This window comes from Halteromyces radiatus (genome assembly GCF_025201355.1).
Source record: "Halteromyces radiatus strain CBS 162.75 chromosome Unknown BX664scaffold_7, whole genome shotgun sequence".
Classification (NCBI taxonomy): Eukaryota; Fungi; Mucoromycota; class Mucoromycetes; order Mucorales; family Cunninghamellaceae; genus Halteromyces; species Halteromyces radiatus.
In genome coordinates this window covers 15,746-37,505 of record NW_026251693.1, presented here as the reverse complement: position 1 = coordinate 37,505, position 21,760 = coordinate 15,746, and the positions used below count along the sequence as shown (strand labels likewise).

Below are 21,760 nucleotides of genomic sequence, written 5' to 3'. Positions count from 1 at the left end.
CATGTCATCAAAGGACTATACACTTCATTGTTTTATTAGGAGGATGGAACAAAATCAGTCATTATCTTTTATTTTATTTTATTTTATTTTTTTGGAAAGAGTACGTAAATGTAAAGTATAAAAAGGGGGAAGAAAAAGAGTAAAAAATGTATATGGGAAACAGAGACAAAAGGAGAAAATAAAGAATAAAAGAAGTGCAGTAAACGTTTATATAGTAGTAATAGATTTTCAGGAGCAAACGCTAAACCATGGTGTAGTGAAAGATAAAGGGAGAGAGAGATATATAAATAAATCTAAGCCAATACACGAAGTCCACTTGCATTGGATCCAATTTGAGCCACATCACAAATCGTACATAGTTTTCCAGCCAATTCAGGTTTGTAGGATGCTTGACAGAATGAACATGTCGTCTTGGGTGAGCCCTTGTAAATTGGTTCATAAGTGATGGCACATACCACAAATGGATTGTACTGATCATAAGCCAAATCGATATCATCACGCAAATTTTGTTCACATACAGCTTGAATTCGTCTTGCCTATGCAAAGTAGATTTAGTATATAATTTCTGTTGTAAAAAAAAAAAAAAAAAAAAAAAAAAGTTACCTCTTCAGCAATAGCAGCAGCAGGAGCCAATTCAAGTAGACGACGTGCAAATTGAGATGCAGTGATGAAGTTCCGGAGCTTGAACGCTTGTTTGGTTGCCTGTCGTAGAGCCACTTGAAGATGTGTTGATTGCAACTGACAATGAGTAAAGTATGATGCTAGTTCTAATGCCCGCTTTTGTTGTGCTGGTTCTGTTGCTGTAGCTGATGATGATATCGATCGTCGCATCTGTTCTAAAGCCACACCAGTGATATATTCCCTGCATATGTCAATTAATTGCGACACTTCATCCGCTTCCTTTTGATCAGCAGCCACCGTGAATAACGCAGCATGCAAAACAGTCTTGAATTGTACAGAGATGGCAGCAAGTCGTCCTGATGAGAAAAGTCGATAACCTGCTTGAAGCATACGGCTAAGATTCTCTACATTGTATAATACTGGAGGTAAGCTGGTGCGTGTTGTCGATTCTTCTGGATTGCGTCGAAGATAGAATTGCAAAGGAGGATTGGAAGCCATAGGTGACAAATAAATACGTGATGATTCATAGATAGATAAAAAGTGGTTCTTGAGTGGTGAAAAGTTGACAATACCAACTTGACGGTTCAAAGTCTAATTGGAAATATATGTAAAAAAAGAGATAGATTAGTTAATCATACACGTATATACAAATCATATCTTCCTTTTTTTTTTAATGTTATTATTATAATATATTTTTCTTCTTTACCTGCATGGCAGATTCAAAGGAACCTGCAGCAATATGATCAGCAGCCAAAGGAGAGTTTTGAAGCCATTGTGCACTTTCACTTGGTCCAGCAGTAGGAGGTACAAATTCAGCAGATTCCTTGGCCGCCACACGACTAATTTCAGCATCAATGTCATCCTTAATATCATCATCCAGACCCCATCCACCATCTTCATCGCCGCCACCAATATCCAAAAGATCTTGTTCACCAGCTTCAAAGAGATCATCTTCATTTCTAAGGTTATGCTTGTCACCAGCCAAATCAAGAATATCATCATCACCACCCCATTCACCACCATCGATATCGCCCATGTCATCAATATTTTCATCAAATTTGAAGGTAGGTCCAGTAGCAAGATTGGTAGGTCCATTACTGTCAACACTAGCATTGGTAAAGGCGGTTTCGAAGAAACTTTTGGATACAGTCAACAAAGGCCAGTTGGGATCTTCAAGTTGTGACAAGGGTTTGGGTCGTGAGATAGATTGATCAGTAGATATGGTAGGAAGATGGATATCTTCTTCCGTCTTTCCTGCGGCAGCAAGAATAGCTTCAGCACGTTCAGTAAGTCCATTGGCCTTGGCGGTCATATAAGCGAGAGGTACTAAAATTGATAGAGATAAAAAGAGAAGTTAAATTAATAAAGGCGCACTAATATATATCACAACTCCCATCCTCTATTTTAACATAGAATAATATTAAATAGAAACTTACATTGATTTGCATCTTCAAGCAATCGAATTCGTTCTTCAATGTCACCAAGGTATAAAGCATTTTGGAATCGAGACATAGGATCACCACGAAGTTCAGCAATCTTCATCATTTGGCGAAGGTTGGTTTCATTGCCAGTTGAAAGATACATGAAAGAAAGGCGATCATAGTTTTGAGTTCGTTGATAAGCTAATTCCACAATCTATAAAGGTCAACAGAAAAAAAAAAAAAAGAAGATAATACGTAAGTAAATCATTTCTCTCATTTTGTCGTCTTTCCAATTCATATATATATATATATTTACCTTGTAGTTTCCTTGACGTAATGCTTCAGCACTGAGCTTCATCCAACAATCAGCTTTGTCCATTGATTTTGCTGTTTCCAATGCAATATCTAAATTGCCACATTCCAAAGCTAATTCAAATCGAGTCTTTTCATCACGGACGAAGTGTAAAGCAATCTATAGAAGGGAAAAAAAAATAACGTAAATCTTTTAGATTTCATCCATTTCCAATTTTTGTTATATGTATTTACCTCAGGATAACCCTTCTTTTGTAAATATGCAATAATAGATTGTCCAACCAGATTGGAGTTGCGAATAATATGTAGTACTTCTTCATATTGACGTTTGATAAGAGCCAACTTGAATCGGTATTCAGTAGGATCAATCATAATAGAACGAGCCTTGCCATCACGATCCAAAATATATAATGTCTTTCCCTTGACACGAGTCAAATACACAGGTTGATCCAAAGTACGAATAATACCACTATCACTATAAAATAGAAGGTTAAGATACACTTTTGATCAAATCATCTCGACCTTTTTTTCATCCTTCTTACCCTTGAGGCAATGCATATTTGATATGATTCAAAGTACAGTATAGAAAGACACCAGAATCATCCCAAGTTCCACTCTTGATGCGAATCGTTTCATGGATTTGACAGATTTGTTTCAAATTCTTATCGGCAAGTGTAATTGCTAATAAGGAAAAAAAGAATGAAAGAAAGGAATATATTAGGTTAAACATCACTTATCTTGTATAATATACACTCAATTTCTTTTTTGTTTTCGTTCATAATCACTTACTGTGTTTGCTCAATAAAGCCACCATATTTTGATCATTGGACCATACCACATACTTGACAGTAGCCACAGGAAGTTCTGTCAATACTCGACGTTGTTGAAGGTCAAACAGAATAACAGAAGTTTGTGTAGCCATAATCAAACTTCCAGTACCAGCATAAAAGATTTCATTCACAGGAATAGGGGTTTTGAATGATTTGGTGACAGTATTGGTGAGATCACGGATTTGAATTTGTTGATTAGTCTTGTCCAATACAGCAAAACGATTACGAGCAATGAAGAGAGCAGAATGACCGGTACCACGTTTAGATTCATCCATAGGTTCTTTCAAAGAACCTGACAAATTCTTGGGCAAATGATAGAGTTCATAGATACCACCATCTTGCGGCTGAACGAATAAAAAGTGTTAGAACGTGCATAGCAACAGTGTCATCCGATTTTATTTCTATTTTTACTTACTGAGGTAATGAGCACAGCACGTTCAGCAGGATTATAAGACAATGTACGAGGTTGAATATATTGAGATCCCAATTTGCGAACACTAAGAACTTCTTGATCAGCAGTACTTCCAAAGTCATGGACATGAACAATCTTATCTTTCACGTAGTACAGTTGACTTTGGTGAACTTGGAAAGCGGGACGTTCACGTTCCAATTTGAAAACAATCAAACCACTGTCATGACCTTGAAAAAATAAAAATAGAAGAAAAAAATGAGATATGATGATAAACAATCTATATTTTGTTTTACCTGCAGCAAAAAGATTCAATTCAGGATGAGCAGTTAATACCCAAAAACGATCATGATCTCTTCTGAAGGTGGCAACGGCTGTTCGTTTTGTCATATCCCATACACGGATAGATTTATCTTCACCATCAGATAAAATAAGTTCTTGTCTAGGATGGAAGATAGCACTTGATACGTTATTGAAATGACCACGACAACTATCTACTTCCCATGCCTTGGAATCTAAGAAAAAAAGAAAGAAAGAACGTAGATTAATATAAATCATTTGATTATTTATTTATTTATTACCATTCATTCTCCAAAGTTTAACTTGGCGATCATCACCAGAAGATACAATCAAAGGAAGAGTAGGATGGAAGGAAGCCCAATTGACGCCATGATCATGACCTTCCAATACGTATTTGACCATAACATCAGTAGAACCAAATAGATCAGCTTGAGAGTTTTGTCTAGCAAAAGGATCATCAAATGACATTGCAGAAGGAGCTTGATTCTTTTTAACAAGACCAGAAATATCCCATACACGTACAGTTTGATCCATAGAAGCAGATACCACAAGGTCATTCTTTGGATGGAATTGAGCACACATAACGTAGTGATTGTGACCAGTAAGAATAGCAATACAAGTACGAGATTGCCAATTCCAGATACGAATAGTTTGATCATCTGATGATGAAATAATCCAAGGATATTCATGATGGAAAAATACAGTACGTACATAATCCAAATGACCATTTAAAGTAAATAAACATCGACGAGTCTTGTAATTCCATACTTTGATTTTATAATCGTCACCTCCAGAGACAAAAAGTGGTTGTGTGGGATGGAAAGCAATACCACGAACAGGTCCTATATATAATTTATGTAATTTTTTTTTAAAAAAAAGGAATGAATATTCAAATAATAAATATATATATATAGTATACTATTTTTTTTTACCATCATGTTCATCAAAACGTTCCAATAAAGTCCCCATACGATAGTCCCAAAGTTGTACACAACCATTATGTAAAGAAGCCAATATCCATGGTCGTTTAGGATGGAAGGCGATTCCTTTGACGCGATTGCTTTTCGATTCAAACTAAAAAAAAAAAAAAAGGAAGAGAAATGTCCAAGTGAGTAGGTACCTAAACCGTTTTCTCTCTCTATGTTCCTCCTTTATACCTTTGTAAGCATCTGCATCCTTGACGTATAATAATTCTATCAGAAAAGAAAGAAAGAAAAAAAAAAAGTGAAGGATTAATGACAGATGATGATGATAGAAAAAAAAAAGAATGATAATATCTTCGAAAAAAAAAAAAAAAAACAGGACCAAACAATACTTTTGAATAAAAAATAAAGTAAGGAGCCTATTTCCTTTCATCGATATAAAACAAAACTAAGAGATAGATGTGTATGTACCTTTTTGAACCGAGTTGTGTCGAATGATAAAAGTTGATGAATACAAAAGTAAGATGTAAAAGTGATTTGAAGAATATAAAAAGAAGGAAAAAGATAAGTCTAAGTAATGATCACGTAAAAGTGTATATTCTGGAAAAGATGATACAAAAGAAAAAAAAAATAACTTTTACAGATGAAAAAAAAAAAAATAAGAAAAGAGAGAGAGAGAGAGGGAAAACAAAAAAAAAAAATCTCAACGTGTCAACCAACGCCAGCCAAGACAAAAGTTGCGCTATTTGAAATTTATATATAAATCTGTACATGACGTTACGCTGGAGATATTTTTTTTTCTTTTTGTCTCTTGTCTCTCAAAAGACTTAGATAGCAATAGTAATAGATAGTAGAACGAGTAGTAATAGAGGTAGTATAGTTAATTAATATGTTATATTATTTATTATTTCTTTTTTTCTATATCAAATAAATTATATTCAATATAATTTATGTATTTATCATTCTTCAAGCCTTTTTTTTTTCTTTTTTTGTTTTGTTGTTGTCAAAGCATTACGTGATGATGAACAATAAGGGAAAGTTAAAGAAATTGGGACGGAAATTGAAAAGACATCCCCACTCATACTGACAAAAGGAGTAAGTGGAGTCCATATCTTGAGACGTGAACGTGTTTGTAGGTACGCGTATGTATTTATTTTTAGGATAAGAACAGAGTTCTTTTTTTTTTTTTATTTGGACATGTCAAACTGATATATTTTCTTATTGGATAACAAATCTATGGGTTGGGAAAAAAAAAAACAAGCATGTCTCAAGCTATTGGATAAGACAAGTTCAAGACTGGAGGAGTTTCTTGCCTTTTTTGGACGATCTATCCTGCACAGAGGGAATTCAACCAATTGAAAAAACCAAATAAAATAAAAAAACTCCCTCTTTTTTTTTTTTCTTTTTTCTTTCTTTCCGGTTTTATATAAAAATAAAAAAAATTTTTTTTTCTTTCTTATTGTTTTATATTCACAATATATCAAGATATTTTACAAGATGACGGATCTATTACAATCATCTACAAGAAGATCACCTACAAGAGATGAACAAGTTCGTGAATCCAAGAAACAGAAACGTACATCTGTATCAACAGCACCATCACCTCCAAGAACACCACCTCAAGAAAATACTACTACTGAAAATGTGCCAAGATTAATATCTCAAGGTGAATTTGAATCTGATCGTCATTTTTATCCTCGTGTTTTAAATGCACAAATTCATCCTTTGGTTCAATCTTTTTTTTCACTTGGAAATGACCGAATCATTGCCCGTTATACCCATTTGAATCCTCAAGTCAAACCTGATCATCTTAAAGAATTATTATCTTATCAACCAATTCATTTCCAATGGGCAGGTATTGTTATTATTATTATTATTATATTCCATTTCATTTATTTTTTTTTTATTTTTATTTATTAGGATCTGATTTATTCAATGTAACAACAGCTTCTGGTCAACGACAAATGATTGTTATAGAAACAAATTCTTGTCCTTCTGGTCAAAAATCAATGCCTCTTTTATCAGAAACGGATGAACACAATGAACAAGGTGGTTATCGATTGGTGATTGAAACTGCATTCCAACAACAACTTTCAAAAGCAGACCGATCATTGGGTGGATTGGCGGTAATTTACGACAAAAATTTGATGGAATCCTCTGGTTATGCTTCCGTATTAGCTGATGTATCTCAAGAAGATGTTTGGTTGGTGGAATGGAACGTTGATGATCCTGATCCAAATGTGAAATGGGTAGATCGTGTTCTTTATGTACGTGATTTGGTAGATCGTGAATGGCATCCTATTCGTGCTTGCTTCCGTTATTTGACTCAAAAACCCTGGAATCGTTTCCCTCTCAAGACCAAAACCATTGTCATGAATCAAATCATCAGCTGTCTAGCAGGCGGCCGAAACAAAATGATGGCTGCTCGGGCCTATGATTTTTACAATTCCGAACTTGTCGACACTGGTTTGAATATCCGTACACCTGAAACGATCAATAATGTGACTATTGGAGAAATCCCTCTTTGGATCCAGTCAATGGGAGGACATGCTGTCTTGAAAGTTCCTTATAGTAATGCCGGTATGACAAAAAAAATATATATATATACATATTACAAAAATGGAAATTTTCTGTACTAACAAAAAAGTATATTTAATATTTGTCTCACTTGTTATTATCTTTTGTTACAGGTCAAGGTGTTTATACCATCACGAATGATGATGAATTGGATAACTTTATCAAGCAAGATCATCACTATGACAAGGTACACTTGGATTATATATATATCAAGCACGAATGATATATATTCATTTCTTTTTATTATTTATAGTTTATTGTTCAATCTTTGGTTGGAAATGCTTCTTGGTCAAGTGTTACACGAAGTGGGAAGTTTTATCATGTTGGTACCATCCCGAATAAGAAGAGTAATACCTTTGTTAGTGATTTAAGGATGATGGTGACTGGTAAGTTTAACAATCAAATATTATCCATTAGTTTATTAATATTATATATTATATAAAAATAGGTAGTGCTCAAGGATTTCGACCTATTTGTATCTATGGCAGGAAAGCTCGACTTCCATTAGCATCAAGTTTGGATCCACATGGTAAGAAGAATGATGATGAGATGATGATATTAACATATTATTTTTTTTTGATGAAAAAGCTGATACATGGGATATGTTGGGTACAAACTTATCGGTGAAATTACCTGATGGTGGCTGGACAACAGATACCTCAAGATTGATACTAATGGACCGAAAAGATTTCAATCAATTGGGTTTGGGAATAGATGATTTGATCGATGCTTATATTCAAACGGTATTGGCAGTTATAGCTATTGATCGTATGGCTACTCGATTGATGAAGAACGGCAAATTTGATTATCGACTTTTCCAAAGCTTGAATCCTGACAACGCTTTACTACATGAAATTAAGGAAGCAAACGAAGATTTTTGAAGCAATGGATCTCCCTTACCTTCCCCTTATGTATACATTTGAAGTCTATTTTTTTTTTTTTTTTTGGTTTCCCTCATTATCTTTGATTATTATTATTATTATTATTATCTTTTATAAATATACAACTATATCTACATTGTGTCGTATTAGAATTTGAATTAGACTTTATTATTATCATTACTATTAACATTAGGTTATATATATTTTTTTTTGGTATTATCTCTTCTGATAACAGTATCTTGATGACCAGTCGGAGTAAGTTTATCGCTTTGATTGCATGATGGACTGTACAAAAGAAGGAGTGCATATATTTACTTATCTCCTTTCCTTTTTTCTTTTTTTTTTTTTCTTTTTTATATTTAGGTATCTTGACTTTTCGTTTTATTTATGAAAAATATGGACTCGGAAACAACAAATGTTATTTCAATGGATTCTATTGGTGATCACACTCATAACAAAACTATACAAACTGCATCAACATCAAGTACAAACTCGGCTTCTTTTTATCCTACCATTTGGCACGGGATCAAAAACTATTTTCCTTATTATCAACTACAATCAGGATCAGGTGAGTTCGATTAAAAATACAAAAAGAAAAAGATATTGATTTCCTTATTATTGTTATTACTATTATTATTCTATAGATTTAGTCAAAATTAATGAACGTCCACCAATCTACAAGTGTATTGTTTTTGGTTTACAGCATGTTTTAGCCATGTTTAGTGGAACAGTTTTCATTCGTAAGTCAAAAAAGAAAAAGGTCATCGTGTTGATGTACGGAATGTTAAATGCTGACCTTCCTTTTTCTTTTTCTCTCTCTCTCTCTCTCTCTCTCTTTTTTTCAGCAATGCAAATGGGGTTTGATATTAATAGTAAGTGTTATACTGTATGTTATAAGCGACACTATTTAATTATTGTTATTTTTTTCTGTAGCTGCATTATTCTTTTCGGGAATAAGTACAATATTGTTTTTTATAGTTGTACGAGGTAGGGTACCTTGTTATCTTGGAAGCTCCGGGTCAGCTACAAGCGCTGTGCTTAGTATCACTGGTTTTGTTTACGGGAATGGAACTCTTAATCCAAATATATCTGCAGTACAAGGAGCATTGGTGATACTTGGTTTGATGTATGTTGGCGTCTCTTTATTGGTCTTTGTCTTTGGTTACAAATGGATTAGATGGATTATGCCTCCTGGTAAATCAAAAAAAAAAAAAAAAAGGAAATAATGATTCAATTTGACTTGTTTTTCGTAGTGGTAGTTGGTTCAGTCGTTGCTAGTATTGGTCTTCATCTTGTTTATTCCTCTTTTCATCAGGCAACTTCAACTCCTTTTGATACATATATGGCCCTCACAACCATTTTAGCAACCATGTTTATCGCTGTTTATGCTCCATTCCCTCTACTCCGTCGATTGTAAGTTATTCTATTCTCTTTTCCTATATGAATATTACCAATGAAGAGATTAGTATATATTTATTTTTATATTTGGTTGAGGGGAATAATATAGATGTATTCTTTCAGGTGCAATTGTTGGATATATAATCAATTTGATTTGTGGTCTCAAGGGAGCAGGTCCTCCAATTGATTTCAGTCAAGTTTCTTCTAGTCCTTGGATTCGTGCGCCTATGATCAACTCACCCATTCTATTCCAAGCACCCGCTATTTCTACTGTGGCACCTGTCCTTATTGTATTGCTAGCAGAAAACATGGGGTAAGTAAATAGTACTACTAAGTCGTACATCAACATTATCATCATCCATCATCCATCATCCATCATCAGTAACATCTTTATTGACGTTGTTTTATTATTTACATTTTACAAATAGACACTTACAGGCTCTTTCTTCTATCACACAAACACCTTTGGATCATCATCTTGCCAAGACTTATTTAGGCGATGCGTTAGCAACCACCTTGTGTGGCATTGTTGGGACAGCGGTAAGTGATAGGTATGAATACGATAGAAATGAGAATACTTTGTACTAATCATGACTGATATCATTTATTCTTTTTACTGTTGTTATTAGCCAATGACAACTTATGCTGAAAACTTGATTATTCTTTCTGTGACTCGTATATATTCTCCATTAGTCATTGTGTTTGCTGCATTGATAGCTATCATCTTGGGTCTGCTTACAAAGTTTGGTGCTGTCGTCAATAGTATCCCACCAGGTAATATCACTCACACGTACACTCGTATATATATACGTAAAAAGGAACAAAGGTTTTATTTTATTTTATTTTTTTATTTTTTGAAGATCATCATTGACTCTTACGTTTTATATCATAGGTGTCTTTGGTGGCATTACTTTGGTTCTTTATGCAATCATCACCATTACCGGAATTAAGATTTGGATCGACAACAAGGTGGATTTCTCTGGTAAAGATAATAGGAATGAAAGATAGTGTAGGATTAGGAACTCATTTTTTTTTTATTCATACAAAACAAAAACAAAAAAAAAAAAAAAAAAAAAAAAAAAAAAACAGATGCAAGAAATATATTCATTGGAGTCGTTCCTATGATTTTGGCAAGCACGATGCAAGGACAGCTTGTTCTAGGGAATTTTCAATTGGATGGCATCGGTTGTGCAACTTTTAGTGCAATCATATTGAATCAACTTCTCCGTGGTGTGGATGGCTTCAAGGAATATGGAAATGCAATCAAGAACTACTATCAAACAAGAAGGAGAACAAACGATGGACAGCGTTTATGTCAACAACAACAACAACAACAATAATATCTACCATGATATATGATTCACCCAATCCTCCTTTTTTTTTTTTATTTCATTACGAATTCATGTATGATCATCTCACGTTTGTATTTTTAAATAAAAAATGTATATTATTTGAACTATTTGATTCTTCCACTGACTATTTATTCTAGAATATGCTATTTATGATGAATGATGGGATGATAGAAAATATTTTGGACAGCAACGGCTACTGGTAGAATGGCAAAAATATAAAGATACCTTTCTTTAATTATCCAAAAGAGTCAGATGAGAGAATGAGCCGATGAAACAAACTGTTAGTTCAGAGAAAGATATATGTTCACACATATGTCAAAATAGATACATATATTCGCTTACTTTCATAACATAATAACATTTAAAATAAAAAGAGTATTCCTTTACCTTTGTTGATTTAAAAAAAGGAAGAAAAAAAAAGGCGGACGCATGAGTTTACTCGAGGTGTCAAATCCCGATCATTGACTCTCACATGGATCATAATCTAGTTTTATAAAATAATTGACTAAGGTAATCATGGTCTTTATTCACAAGTGTTTGGGTTTTATCACGAATATACATAACTAAACTAAGACTTTTTTTTTCTGATTTTGGCTTCAAAATATATTACAAAGTCAAAAAAATCATGTAAAAAAAAAAGAAAGACAAAAGAGAATGGAGACAGTGAGAAAGTGTAAATAATACTAATATAGACGAAAAAAAAAAAAAAAACTAAACCATAGCAAAAGAAAAAGTGATTAAAAGACAAAAGGGGACAAGAAAAAAAAAAAAAGAAAGTGTAAGGTATCCATCATCCAATTCATTCTATTGTTGTTGAGATTCGACTTGCTGTTGTTGTTGTTGTGACTAAAAAAAAAAAAAGCATTTAAAAAATGATGATGAGATAAAGATCCAAGGTTGTACAAAAGTCAAACTTTTTTTTTTTTTTTTTTTTTTTTTTTTTTTTTTTTTTTTTAATTCCTACTTACTCTGTAGCCGTAAGAAGTGTTTCTGCTGTAGTTGCTACGATTACCTCCACGATAATAGCCGCCACGATTACCACGATAGCCTCCACGATAGCCTCCACGTCCTCGGAAGTTACGGAACCGTGATTGATCCACTGATGCTTGACCAAATGTTTCCATATTCAATTTTCGTTCTTCATGGAATTTGCCACGACGATCAACAGAACTATTGTAATATTAAAGAAGAAACAGTTTAATTAAAATTTCATTCATTCTCTCTAATCTTTTTTTTTTTTTTTTTGGGACTTACCCATCTTGGTCTTGACGTTCCTTGGATTCACAAGAGATGTTATCAAAGAAGCTTTTACTCTAAACAGCAAATATATATTTATATAAAATAATAAGTACATTTCACTCTTTTCATTTCTTTTTTTTTTTTTGTCTTGTTTTACCTTGTCATAGAATTCTTCATCATTAGGAGGGATAATCACTTCCTCTTCTTCTTGTTGATGTTGTTGATGTTTATCATTAGTAATATGATGAACATCATCATCTTCACCACCTTTGATCAATTCCTTGAGTAAATCATTCTTGCTGAATTTGGCATTGGAAGATTCGAAATCAAAATCAGACTGAGGGATGGTAATGCGTTGCTTGGCGTTTTGATTATTATCACGTGTACGAGGTCCATTGGCATGACGTCCATTACGGTAATTGTTTTGACGTTGGTGTGTTTGTTGTCTTTGTTGTTGTTGTTGTTGCTGTGGCTGTTGTTGTGGTGCTGGTGGTAATGATTGAGCTTCTTCAGTTTCCTTGATATCCGTATCCAATTCACTGACTTGCTTGGCTAGGTTTTCTACAGCTGCACCATCAATTTCTTGTTGATCGATAAGTTCTGCAGCAATATTCGAAGGCGAAATGGATGACTGTTCCTTAGCTGCCAAATCTAATCCAGGCGCAGAAGGTTGGGTAGAAATAGGTGGTTGAGGCATTGAGGTGGTTGGAGGCAATACTGATTGTTGTTGTTGCTGTTGTTGTTGATTTTGTTGTTGTGGAGGCAGTTGTTGTTGTTGTTGTTGTTCTTGTTGAGAAGTTGGAGGTTGCATTGGAGGTTGACCAAGAGGAGGCTGTTGACCAGGATACATAGGACTTTGCCAGTACATTGCTTGATGAGCTTGAGGAGGATACGGAGGCATCATGTAAGGATTCATAGGAGGGTACCCTTCCATTGAATGCTAATCATAAAATAAAAGATTATTTATTCGAATAAAGACTTGTCTTATTTTTTTTTCTTACTCTGATGGGAGGGTTTTGAGGTCTAGAAGGAGGAGGAGGAGGAGGAGGAGCTGCCTTAACAGGGGCTTCGAAAACTTGCAAGTCCTTAATATCTGAACCACGGAATACGACAAAATCGAATACAGTATCAGAGGCCATAACTTCATCATCAGGATTACCACGGCGACCTTCAGTACCAAAAGACCGAACTAACGAAAAAAAAAAAAAAAAAACATCTGTTAGTTTGGCAAATATATATATATATAAAAGCTGAACTTACCATTTTCAAGAGAAACAGTAGAATCGCTTGTATTAATACTGTGAAGAGTTCCTACGTAACGAATATCACTCAAACTTATGAGCTAGTTGAGAGAAAATAAGTTTCAAAAGAATAAATATGTTGAGAAAAAAAAAATTCTAGATTAGATGACTTTATATATTAACAATGATAAACTGATATATTACCGATATTTTGGAGCCAATGTAATCTTGTCCACTCATTGTATATCAAAATGAAAGAAAAAAAAAATAATGATAGAATAAGAAGAAAGATAATAGAAAAAAAAAATAATAGAGTGGAAAAAAGAAAATAAGGTGTGAGAAAGAAAGAAACAGAAAAAAAAAAAAAAAAAAAAAAAAAAAGAAAAAAAAAAGTATGAGGGTGTACACGCAAAACAAAAATGCCCCAAATGTTAGTCACAAGTCCACGTTTTGGTTTTGGGAAGTGCAAAAAGTACGGCATTTACACGACCAATCGGATTCAAACGGCGTAATCCAACCAATCAGCGATCGCTATTTCATTCTCAGCTGATTCACTTTATTACATACTTATGAGTCTAATTTTCATCTTCTCCCATATGGTCTAGTGGCTAGGATCCGGCGCTTTCACCGCCGTGGCCGGGGTTCAATTCCCCGTGTGGGAAGATTTTTGCCTTTTTCCTCAAATTTAAGGTTTAATATATAAGCCAATCATAGTTGTTGATGTTCATGTCTTTTGTACTTTGGTAGATGATTGTGTTGCTAAGTGATGTTAAAGTGATTTTTTGGTTGTTAAGGCCAAAACTGAAAAAGTAAAACGGATGATTGAAAGTTAATAATGTTTATAGTGAGCACCAGTACTTGATTACGCAAGCACACGTATAAGAAAAGAGATAAAATAAAAAAGAAAAGCAAAGTAGTAGAAAAATAAAGACCAAATTTGAAAGGTGAGAAAATACGAAGTACTTAGTCTGACTTTAAAAAAGAGGTTGAGCCAATCAGGATGAATGATCCGCAATAAGTAGCGATAAAGGATGTTTTTATTTTTTTTTTTCATTATATCTTTTTTTTTCATTATATCTTTTTTTTTCATTATATCTTTTTTTTTCTTTTCTTTTTTTTTTTTTTTTTTTTTTTTTTTTTGTCTACCAATATCTTTGATGATTATATAGTAGTGAACTGTTGTATTCGTCGTCTCTTCATACCCAATCAACATGGAATCATTATACTTACTCAACAATTGTGCCTTTTATTCTAAATACGATATACATAACTGGTCATGTTTCATACGGGTAAGTAATCAATCTTCCATATGAACAATCCATCTATTCTATTTTATTTTATTTTTATCTTATCATCTAGAACTACACCAATGATCCATCAGAATAGTTATATGTAATATATTCATTCCAACTCCATTTTTTTATATAAAAAGCCTTCTATTATTTTATTTAATAAAAATCATCTATCTTTTGTATCACTGACTTTTATAAAGACTATCAAACATTACATGAACAACAGTTTTAAGTTGATAGAACAAAGAATAATAAAAGATATTTTTAAATATATAATCCAAAATGGAAATGGATGTCTTGAATGTATGATCACACTCGGTGACGATCAGATAATAAAATAACTTGAATATAGAAGCTTGATGATTGCTTGATAATAATATAATAAAGATAAAACTTAGGATGATTGATTCCGTAAGTGTAGCCAGGATGATTTGAGTATACAATCTTTTTATTGTTTGTTAAAAAAAATTGACTTGATGATTGACGAAGAGAAAAATATATATATATAAAAACTAGTGGTGCGCTTATATAAAGAAACTAAGTCTATTATTAGATGGATATGATTAATCGTCAAAACAAAAAAAAAAAAAAAAAAAAAAAGTGATGGAAAAATAAAGATGGATGATAATAATAATAAAAGTGATGGGAAAGTAAGTGGATGAGACCAGTAAAAAAGTATCTTCATAGTCAGTTATCCAAAGATGATTTTGACAACAGATAAAAGAAAATGTCTTTTTCGAAATGATGATTCTATGGATATGATAAAGACATGGGATGATTATTTTTATAAATTGTTCCTTTGACCCTTTAATAGCCTTTTATTTTATATTTTTTTTTATTGATAAAAAAAAAAAATAAGAAGATAGATCGTTGATTAAAAAGAGGTTCTAATTGAGTCAATCAGGCATAATAAAATGTTTTATAAAACGTAATAAAATCTTTTTTTATTGGTATCAGTATAATATTGTGCATATATTGGTAAAGGATGTGAATCATGTACGATTGGATAAAAAAAAAAAAAAGATAGGATAAAAGAATATATACAAGCAATCTATGGAAGTTACAATATAAAACTATAACCATTCAAAATACTGTAGAATTTCGCCATTTTCATCCGTATAGCCATGACGCAGACAAGGATGGTGCTGTAGTACCTGTAATGCCGCCCTCCATACATGTGCTGTATTTTCGTTGCTTGATTCCAATGCATGCAGACGAAGGTATCTTGCTGAACATCCTGGTCCAAACCCATCAGGATTTTCAATATGTAATTGTCGCTTTTATTCACGAAACCATAAAAAAAAAAAAGATTTTAGTTAATGAATATATATATTTTCTGTCTAATTTCTTCTTCCCTTCCTTCTTTCTTTTTGATTACCTGCTTTTTCAGAATATCCAACGCTTTGAGAACAACGGTTGCCAATTGTCGATTTCTTTTCATTTTCCATCTATAGCCCATCCATAGAATCACCAGCGTAGGAATACCAAGTGTAATCATTGTATTCATCCTTTTCACAAGTGCAAAGATAGAGAAGATGGAGGCCAAACACCAACACCAAACCGAATATCTTGCAACGTCTATGCCCAAATACAGTTCATCATCGCTATAAAAGATAATAATAATAATAAAAAGAAGAAGAATATGAATAACTGTTCATATTACTGTTTTGCACGTCTTACATATTCCAAGTGATCACATGTTTATTACTCTTGATATTCATCAGAGCTTGTTCCATGACATAATCCAATTCAATTTGGTGATGTTGATCGTGAGCAGTAGGTAGAGCTGATGATCGTCGCAAGTTATCGATCATCCTTGTCCTGTTCGTTTTGACCAGATATTGATCTTGTTGTTGTGATGATGATGATGCATTAGTTGACTGCGTATTGGAAGATGATTTTGATGATGATGTTCTAAAAGAAGCAAACTGGAGGTGGCGACATTCATGATGACCTTGGCGACGTGAAAGATACTGTAACATATGATGTTCCAGTTTCCTTGAAAGTTTGACCAGTGTTGGATCTTTGATACATGTTTTCCCAGTTGGCCAAATAAGGTTGATGATCCGTTTTGTGATTGATCGATGCGGTCGATAGAGAGGAAGGCAAGTGAGTTGACCATTGACACATACACCATTCGCAGGACAAGGGATACAAAATGAGTTCACTCCATTCAAATTAGGTAAAATGCCTGTTCCACTATTATTTCCAATGTCAGAGTCACAATATCCATTTCTTCTGACTGTAGATTTGACTTGACCAACTTGAGATATAATAAAACAAGCAAATAAAATCAACAAGATATATCGACTGATGATGTAAAAATGTTCAATGCGGAAGGATCGTATTATTGAATAAAATCTGTTTTGGACGTCGGGATAATAGAGGATTGGTAATTCGTGACCTTTTCTGATATCTAACTGTTGATCTATATTCTCACCAAAGGAAGATTTAAAAAAAAAAAAAAAAAAAAAAAAAGAGAGAGATTAATGATTATTTTTCATTAAGTCTTTTCCATTTGATATCTTACCGCGGACAAGATAGATCACTTCGTCATTATCAATATCATCCATTCCTTCTGCTTCCATGTCGTCGTCATCAGTTCCTTCATAAATGAAAGCATCATCGCTATCACTATCGCTGTTATTGTCATTGGTGATAATGGCGTTGCTAATATTATTGTCTTCTTGAAGGACCTCGTTCTTAATATCTTGCTTGTCAGGAAGGATATGAGGTGCGTGTGAGGATAACGTTGAACCGGAAGGAGAATATTCAAGTTTGATATCTTCTAGTTGATCTTCTTTTTGTATCTTGCCTCTAGGTCGTCCACGTCCGCGTTTGACGATAACTTCTGTAGGATCAGTTGTGACAGTCTTCGGTTTACGAGGTCTTCCGCGTTTGGCTTTAGTTGTAGAAGTAATTGGATCAGTTCCTTGACCGTCAGGTATTCTTTCAATTTTTTTACGTCCACGTTTCGTAGGAGGATTATCCATATGTTGTATGTGAATGGAATATATACAAAAAAGAAAAAAAGAAAAATAGAATAGAAAGAAATAGGAAAAGAAATTATTCTTTTCCTTTATTCTGGATTTCGATTTGGGACCTAAAAAGAAATGCGTGACTTTGGAATCCCGGAAATGCAGATGAGACGTTTTTATGTTTTCGACCTAACTCTTTTTTTCTTTCTTTTTTTCTTTCTCTTTTCTTTCTCTTTTCTTTCCCTAGCTTTTTTTTAACCATGTTGTTTTGCCCACAATGCGCTAATCTTCTTCTTGTACAGAACGATGGTGGTCAAATGTTCTACTGTCAAACATGTCCATATCAATATAGTATACAGAATAAGGTAAGAAAGATCCAACCAGAACGTATTTTTTCCTTTTAACATTTTTTCGTTCGTTTCTATTTGTAGTTGACGACTCGGAAACAACTGGAAAGGAAGGAAGTCGATGATGTGCTTGGTGGTGCAAAAGCTTGGGAAAATGTTGATTCTACTGAAGGTAAAGAAATGGATCAAGAGTCATTGAATATTATCACTTATTTTTTTTGTTTTTGTTTTTTTTTATACATAGCCACCTGTCCTAAATGTGAACATGAAAGAGCTTACTTTATGCAAATTCAAATTCGATCAGCTGATGAACCATCCTCCATTTTCTTCAAGTGTTGCAATGAAAAATGTGAACATCAATGGCGTGAAGGATAGATTAGATACGCATCCCCTCTCCTTCCTTTCATATTTACATAATTGTTATTTATATCATGTATCATCATTTTGTAGAATAGTTATAATTCTGCTTGTAGTTTAGCATTCATATCAGTCATATCCTATCATTTGTACACTTCCTTTGTCTCCTTTTTTTTTTTAATTCCATGTATCGACCACAATAAAGTACAATATATATGTTGAAAAATCATGAATCCCTTCATTTACTAAGAACAGGTAAAGTGATTACCTTATTAGGGTAATATTTCTCCATGTGGAAACCTTTTACATTTTATTTCAAAATGGAAGATATTTGAAACCAACGAGTAATAAAATACCCATAAATACATACTCATATACTTATAAGTACAGAGTTTTTATTGAGACAAATATATTTTTTTTTAAAAAAAAGAGGCAAAAATATACATATACTATGGTATCAAAGTCTAACTGAATTCTATACATAAAAATTCCTTCCATTTTCCTTCTCTTATTGTCGTCAAGGTCAAGTTGCACTTGTAGGACCACCCAATTTAGCCAATTTCTTGTCGTGATTCTTCTTTCGATTGTGATTTCCAAACCTGGCTTTGTTTTTATCCTTGTAAGCTCGTTGTCTTGATTCAGATATCGGTGGAGGTTTCCTCGATGGCGATTCCTTTTGTTTTTGCTGTTGACTTGCTTTTACCGTTGCATCTACTTGATCTTGATTGCCATCGAATAACATATATTTGTCCAGGATTCGCTGTTTTCTTGGCTACAATAACAATAACAACGATAATAAAAATACCATGAGTATAAACTACCTTTTTTTTTATTTTTTTTTTTTTATTCTCCAAAGGCACTTACGTTTCGGTTGAACATGATAGCCCATCCTTCCAGTTGTTCATCAGTCATATTGGTTCGTTTCCTTAGAGCATCCCTTTGCGCAGATTTCCTAGTAGCTGATGATCGATCAAAGACTTCAGGATGATCCACATACACGTGTACTAATTCGCTTTCATTCAATACACCTGGATCCACTGTTTGTTGTTTCTTGGCCCGTACCACGTCCAATGCTGCTTCTCCACCTTCATCAACTGCGGCAAGATCCACAGGTCCCGTCACTTCATTCACAGAATCATAAGAGTCATCAATTTCGTCTTCATACATGTCGTAAATCCTCCGCAGCATTTTTACTTTTTCGTCTTCCGTATGTTTTTTGTTTTCCAAAAGTGAATCAGCTGTACCATCGCTATTGATAAACCAAAAAAAAAAAAAAAAAAAAAAAAAAAAAAAAAATAAAAAATAAAAAAACAAAATAAAATAAAATAAAATAAGAGAGCGGCTAATCAGTATATTGATTATTGATCAAAGAATTCCTTACTTTTTCTTTCCAACATAAACTTTGCTTTTTTCCACGATTCCACCAGAAAAGACATCGAACTCATCCTTGTCGAATATATTCTTTCTTGAATCCAAAATGCTTGTACGTGGTATAGAGTTGATGATTACTTCCGTAGTTGCTGAAGGAATGAAAGCAGCTCGTTCCATTGTTCGATCCAAAGAGCTGACAGAAGATGGGAGATTGTTTTCCAAAAGTTGCATGATCACCATTTCAGCATCATCATCATTAGCTATCAAACAAGTTTCGATAAATCCTTCTCCAAGATCAGAAAAGATATCCCTAACTTGAGATATCAAAGAAGTACGTTTGATATAGTTGGTATAGTCATCGTTTGTTTCCATTGTCGTCACTGTCGTAGATGTCGAAGACATTGATTGATCCATCTGTTGCTGTTGTTGTTTCTTTTGTTGTCTTTTAATACGATTACTCCATGATTGTGGTGGGTTGGAAGCCAATTCTTGTATTTGAGTGTCCATTACCAATGTCAGAAACGAAAGTTGTTCATTCTCACCACGAAATAGGTCTTGATTGATTTGATCCAGTCTTTTTGCCACTTGCCATTCTACTTGCCAATCCATAATCAGAGGAGCATCTACAAAAGCAGTCTTGATAGTCTCCAGCCCATGACTCTGTTCCACCCATTGTAAGATTTGATCACTGAGTGCCGCAACAAGGGATTCCTTATTATCATCATCACAGCTTTCTGATTGTCCTAGTGCCTCCAGTGGTGTCAAGTAGTTGATTTCGACCATCGTATTAAATATGTTCACCAAGGATTGCTTCACAAGATATATCCAATAGTCCACATGAGCTGTCGAATCTTCCTTGTTTTCCAAGTCTTTATTATCTTTTGTCATAGTTGTCGTTGTAAATCCATCTAGTAATTGTTCATAGCTTGACATCAAGGCAGGCTGCAGTTGAGAAGATAAATGTTTTGAGTTCAAACAAAGTATTTTGGCTTCTAGTAACCGCGTCACCACAAGAATACGTTCCAAAAAAGATTGTTCCCACTTTGTTTCCTGCTGAGATGTCATTGTTGCGATGTAGCTGCCGATAGTATTCAAAGTATCTACAAGTAGATATATGGATGTTTCATATTGATCTCGTAGTCCCTTTTGGTTGGCAAAGAGTTGAGCAAAAAGTGTTTGTGTTGTGGTTGGATTAGCACGAGCAAATACCAGAGAGAAAGTGTCCAGAGAGGTAATTGAGATCAAAGGTGAAGAGGTTGAAGATGATGATAACTCCAATACAGTTCCCAACCGGACGTATATCAGATATACAAGGCGAAGTAGACCTGTTTCTGTGTTACCAAGATCAAGTTGTGTTTGTAGTAGTGACTGAATCCAAGAGGCCAATTCCTGGTCGCGTTCTACTTTTTGGAGAAAGGCAGTGTCGTCTAGAGAGAGTACTTTGATGAGTTGAGTTGTCCAAATATGATAACCTTTTTCCCAAGTAGTATCATTGATGCCTTGGGAACCATTTGGAATATAAGGAAGAAGCATCAGGAAACGAAAAAGAAAAAGAAGAGTGGTAGAAGAAGTAGCAAAAAAAAAAAAAAAAAAAAAAAAAAATTGGTAGTTTTCAATCAAGCTGCGGTTCCCCGGAGTCCCAAACTTATTTCCAGGTGTCAATTTTGTTTTTTTTTTTTCTTCTTCTTTACTCTTGTTCAACAAGGTTATTTCTTCTCCTTTCATGAGATGTAAAAAGCCTTGTTTATACAAACATTAAATATTATTGGACAAAGTTGTTAAACACTGTTTTGATAAAGATCTGTTTCTTTGACGGGTAAAGAAGTTGTCTATATACCTTTATTGGCTTATATTTATGGGTTCAACAGTTATCATAGTCATTGATTCTTTGTTTTGAAGTCATTAAACAAG

The 21,760-nt window shown here is 33.7% G+C and overlaps 7 protein-coding genes and 1 non-coding gene across 8 annotated transcripts; 4 read left to right on the top strand and 4 right to left on the bottom strand.

Annotated features, from left to right (window-relative positions):
• Nucleotides 1-38: 38 nt before the first annotated feature.
• Nucleotides 39-5,462, bottom strand: BX664DRAFT_284358 (coatomer protein alpha subunit). The gene is made up of 14 exons (XM_051541634.1): nucleotides 5,288-5,462; nucleotides 5,051-5,086; nucleotides 4,826-4,967; nucleotides 4,175-4,735; nucleotides 3,890-4,108; nucleotides 3,600-3,823; nucleotides 3,144-3,528; nucleotides 2,897-3,035; nucleotides 2,589-2,829; nucleotides 2,359-2,514; nucleotides 2,058-2,256; nucleotides 1,328-1,947; nucleotides 604-1,212; nucleotides 39-536 (listed from the first exon to the last, which is right to left on the bottom strand). Exons 2-14 carry the CDS (start codon nucleotides 5,066-5,068, stop codon nucleotides 294-296), a joined length of 3,756 nt encoding a protein of 1,251 aa, XP_051397353.1. The 5' UTR covers nucleotides 5,069-5,086; nucleotides 5,288-5,462; the 3' UTR covers nucleotides 39-293.
• A 742-nt stretch (nucleotides 5,463-6,204) lies between these two features.
• On the top strand, nucleotides 6,205-8,274 carry BX664DRAFT_301060 (uncharacterized protein; the record flags this gene model as incomplete). Its single annotated transcript, XM_051542371.1, has 6 exons — nucleotides 6,205-6,671; nucleotides 6,737-7,396; nucleotides 7,507-7,580; nucleotides 7,647-7,779; nucleotides 7,842-7,922; nucleotides 7,982-8,274. The coding sequence occupies exons 1-6, from the start codon at nucleotides 6,314-6,316 to the stop codon at nucleotides 8,272-8,274; spliced, it is 1,599 nt and encodes a 532-aa protein (XP_051397352.1). The 5' UTR covers nucleotides 6,205-6,313.
• A 55-nt stretch (nucleotides 8,275-8,329) lies between these two features.
• Nucleotides 8,330-11,091, top strand: BX664DRAFT_338874 (xanthine/uracil permease family protein). Its single transcript, XM_051546520.1, has 11 exons — nucleotides 8,330-8,529; nucleotides 8,638-8,842; nucleotides 8,919-9,014; nucleotides 9,120-9,146; nucleotides 9,208-9,468; nucleotides 9,528-9,687; nucleotides 9,782-9,985; nucleotides 10,101-10,212; nucleotides 10,302-10,446; nucleotides 10,565-10,654; nucleotides 10,762-11,091. The coding sequence occupies exons 2-11, from the start codon at nucleotides 8,662-8,664 to the stop codon at nucleotides 11,010-11,012; spliced, it is 1,527 nt and encodes a 508-aa protein (XP_051397351.1). The 5' UTR covers nucleotides 8,330-8,529; nucleotides 8,638-8,661; the 3' UTR covers nucleotides 11,013-11,091.
• A 565-nt stretch (nucleotides 11,092-11,656) lies between these two features.
• BX664DRAFT_361000 (Scd6-like Sm domain-containing protein) lies at nucleotides 11,657-13,844 on the bottom strand. Its single transcript, XM_051548209.1, has 7 exons — nucleotides 13,709-13,844; nucleotides 13,524-13,605; nucleotides 13,265-13,452; nucleotides 12,421-13,203; nucleotides 12,279-12,337; nucleotides 11,993-12,194; nucleotides 11,657-11,870 (listed from the first exon to the last, which is right to left on the bottom strand). The coding sequence occupies exons 1-7, from the start codon at nucleotides 13,742-13,744 to the stop codon at nucleotides 11,829-11,831; spliced, it is 1,392 nt and encodes a 463-aa protein (XP_051397350.1). The 5' UTR covers nucleotides 13,745-13,844; the 3' UTR covers nucleotides 11,657-11,828.
• Nucleotides 13,845-14,094: 250 nt separating this feature from the next.
• BX664DRAFT_t112 lies at nucleotides 14,095-14,166 on the top strand. The gene has a single exon. It is a non-coding gene; the product is annotated as a tRNA-Glu (tRNA).
• Nucleotides 14,167-15,742: 1,576 nt separating this feature from the next.
• On the bottom strand, nucleotides 15,743-17,829 carry BX664DRAFT_338861 (Man1-Src1p-C-terminal domain-containing protein). Its single transcript, XM_051546519.1, has 4 exons — nucleotides 17,327-17,829; nucleotides 16,477-17,224; nucleotides 16,175-16,400; nucleotides 15,743-16,073 (listed from the first exon to the last, which is right to left on the bottom strand). The coding sequence occupies exons 1-4, from the start codon at nucleotides 17,787-17,789 to the stop codon at nucleotides 15,870-15,872; spliced, it is 1,641 nt and encodes a 546-aa protein (XP_051397349.1). The 5' UTR covers nucleotides 17,790-17,829; the 3' UTR covers nucleotides 15,743-15,869.
• Nucleotides 17,830-18,008: 179 nt separating this feature from the next.
• BX664DRAFT_338858 (uncharacterized protein) lies at nucleotides 18,009-18,707 on the top strand. Its single transcript, XM_051546518.1, has 3 exons — nucleotides 18,009-18,139; nucleotides 18,206-18,293; nucleotides 18,366-18,707. The coding sequence occupies exons 1-3, from the start codon at nucleotides 18,035-18,037 to the stop codon at nucleotides 18,494-18,496; spliced, it is 324 nt and encodes a 107-aa protein (XP_051397348.1). The 5' UTR covers nucleotides 18,009-18,034; the 3' UTR covers nucleotides 18,497-18,707.
• A 128-nt stretch (nucleotides 18,708-18,835) lies between these two features.
• BX664DRAFT_360997 (uncharacterized protein) lies at nucleotides 18,836-21,411 on the bottom strand. Its single transcript, XM_051548208.1, has 3 exons — nucleotides 19,860-21,411; nucleotides 19,343-19,727; nucleotides 18,836-19,250 (listed from the first exon to the last, which is right to left on the bottom strand). Exons 1-3 carry the CDS (start codon nucleotides 21,380-21,382, stop codon nucleotides 19,002-19,004), a joined length of 2,157 nt encoding a protein of 718 aa, XP_051397347.1. The 5' UTR covers nucleotides 21,383-21,411; the 3' UTR covers nucleotides 18,836-19,001.
• Nucleotides 21,412-21,760: the final 349 nt, after the last annotated feature.

Coding starts and splice junctions, on each gene's coding strand:
- BX664DRAFT_284358 (XM_051541634.1), bottom strand. Junction 2,830..2,896: donor AAATATGCATTGCCTCAAGG/GTAAGAAGGATG, acceptor TCTATTTTATAG/TGATAGTGGTATTATTCGTA. Junction 1,213..1,327: donor CCTTTGAATCTGCCATGCAG/GTAAAGAAGAAA, acceptor ATTTCCAATTAG/ACTTTGAACCGTCAAGTTGG.
- BX664DRAFT_338874 (XM_051546520.1), top strand. CDS start 8,662: ATGAAAAATATGGACTCGGAAACAACAAATGTTATTTCAATGGATTCT. Junction 9,688..9,781: donor TTCCCTCTACTCCGTCGATT/GTAAGTTATTCT, acceptor GGAATAATATAG/ATGTATTCTTTCAGGTGCAA. Junction 9,986..10,100: donor TTGCTAGCAGAAAACATGGG/GTAAGTAAATAG, acceptor TTTTACAAATAG/ACACTTACAGGCTCTTTCTT.
- BX664DRAFT_361000 (XM_051548209.1), bottom strand. CDS start 13,744: ATGAGTGGACAAGATTACATTGGCTCCAAAATATCG. Junction 13,453..13,523: donor TACTGTTTCTCTTGAAAATG/GTAAGTTCAGCT, acceptor TTTTTTCGTTAG/TTCGGTCTTTTGGTACTGAA. Junction 13,204..13,264: donor CTCAAAACCCTCCCATCAGA/GTAAGAAAAAAA, acceptor TTTTATGATTAG/CATTCAATGGAAGGGTACCC.
- BX664DRAFT_338861 (XM_051546519.1), bottom strand. CDS start 17,789: ATGGATAATCCTCCTACGAAACGTGGACGTAAAAAAATTGAAAGAATA. Junction 17,225..17,326: donor AGTGATCTATCTTGTCCGCG/GTAAGATATCAA, acceptor GTGAGAATATAG/ATCAACAGTTAGATATCAGA. Junction 16,401..16,476: donor CATGTGATCACTTGGAATAT/GTAAGACGTGCA, acceptor TATCTTTTATAG/CGATGATGAACTGTATTTGG.
- BX664DRAFT_338858 (XM_051546518.1), top strand. CDS start 18,035: ATGTTGTTTTGCCCACAATGCGCTAATCTTCTTCTTGTACAGAACGAT. Junction 18,140..18,205: donor AATATAGTATACAGAATAAG/GTAAGAAAGATC, acceptor TTCTATTTGTAG/TTGACGACTCGGAAACAACT. Junction 18,294..18,365: donor AAATGTTGATTCTACTGAAG/GTAAAGAAATGG, acceptor TTTTATACATAG/CCACCTGTCCTAAATGTGAA.
- BX664DRAFT_360997 (XM_051548208.1), bottom strand. CDS start 21,382: ATGCTTCTTCCTTATATTCCAAATGGTTCCCAAGGCATCAATGATACT. Junction 19,728..19,859: donor GTTTATGTTGGAAAGAAAAA/GTAAGGAATTCT, acceptor GTTTATCAATAG/CGATGGTACAGCTGATTCAC. Junction 19,251..19,342: donor CTATCATGTTCAACCGAAAC/GTAAGTGCCTTT, acceptor TTGTTATTGTAG/CCAAGAAAACAGCGAATCCT.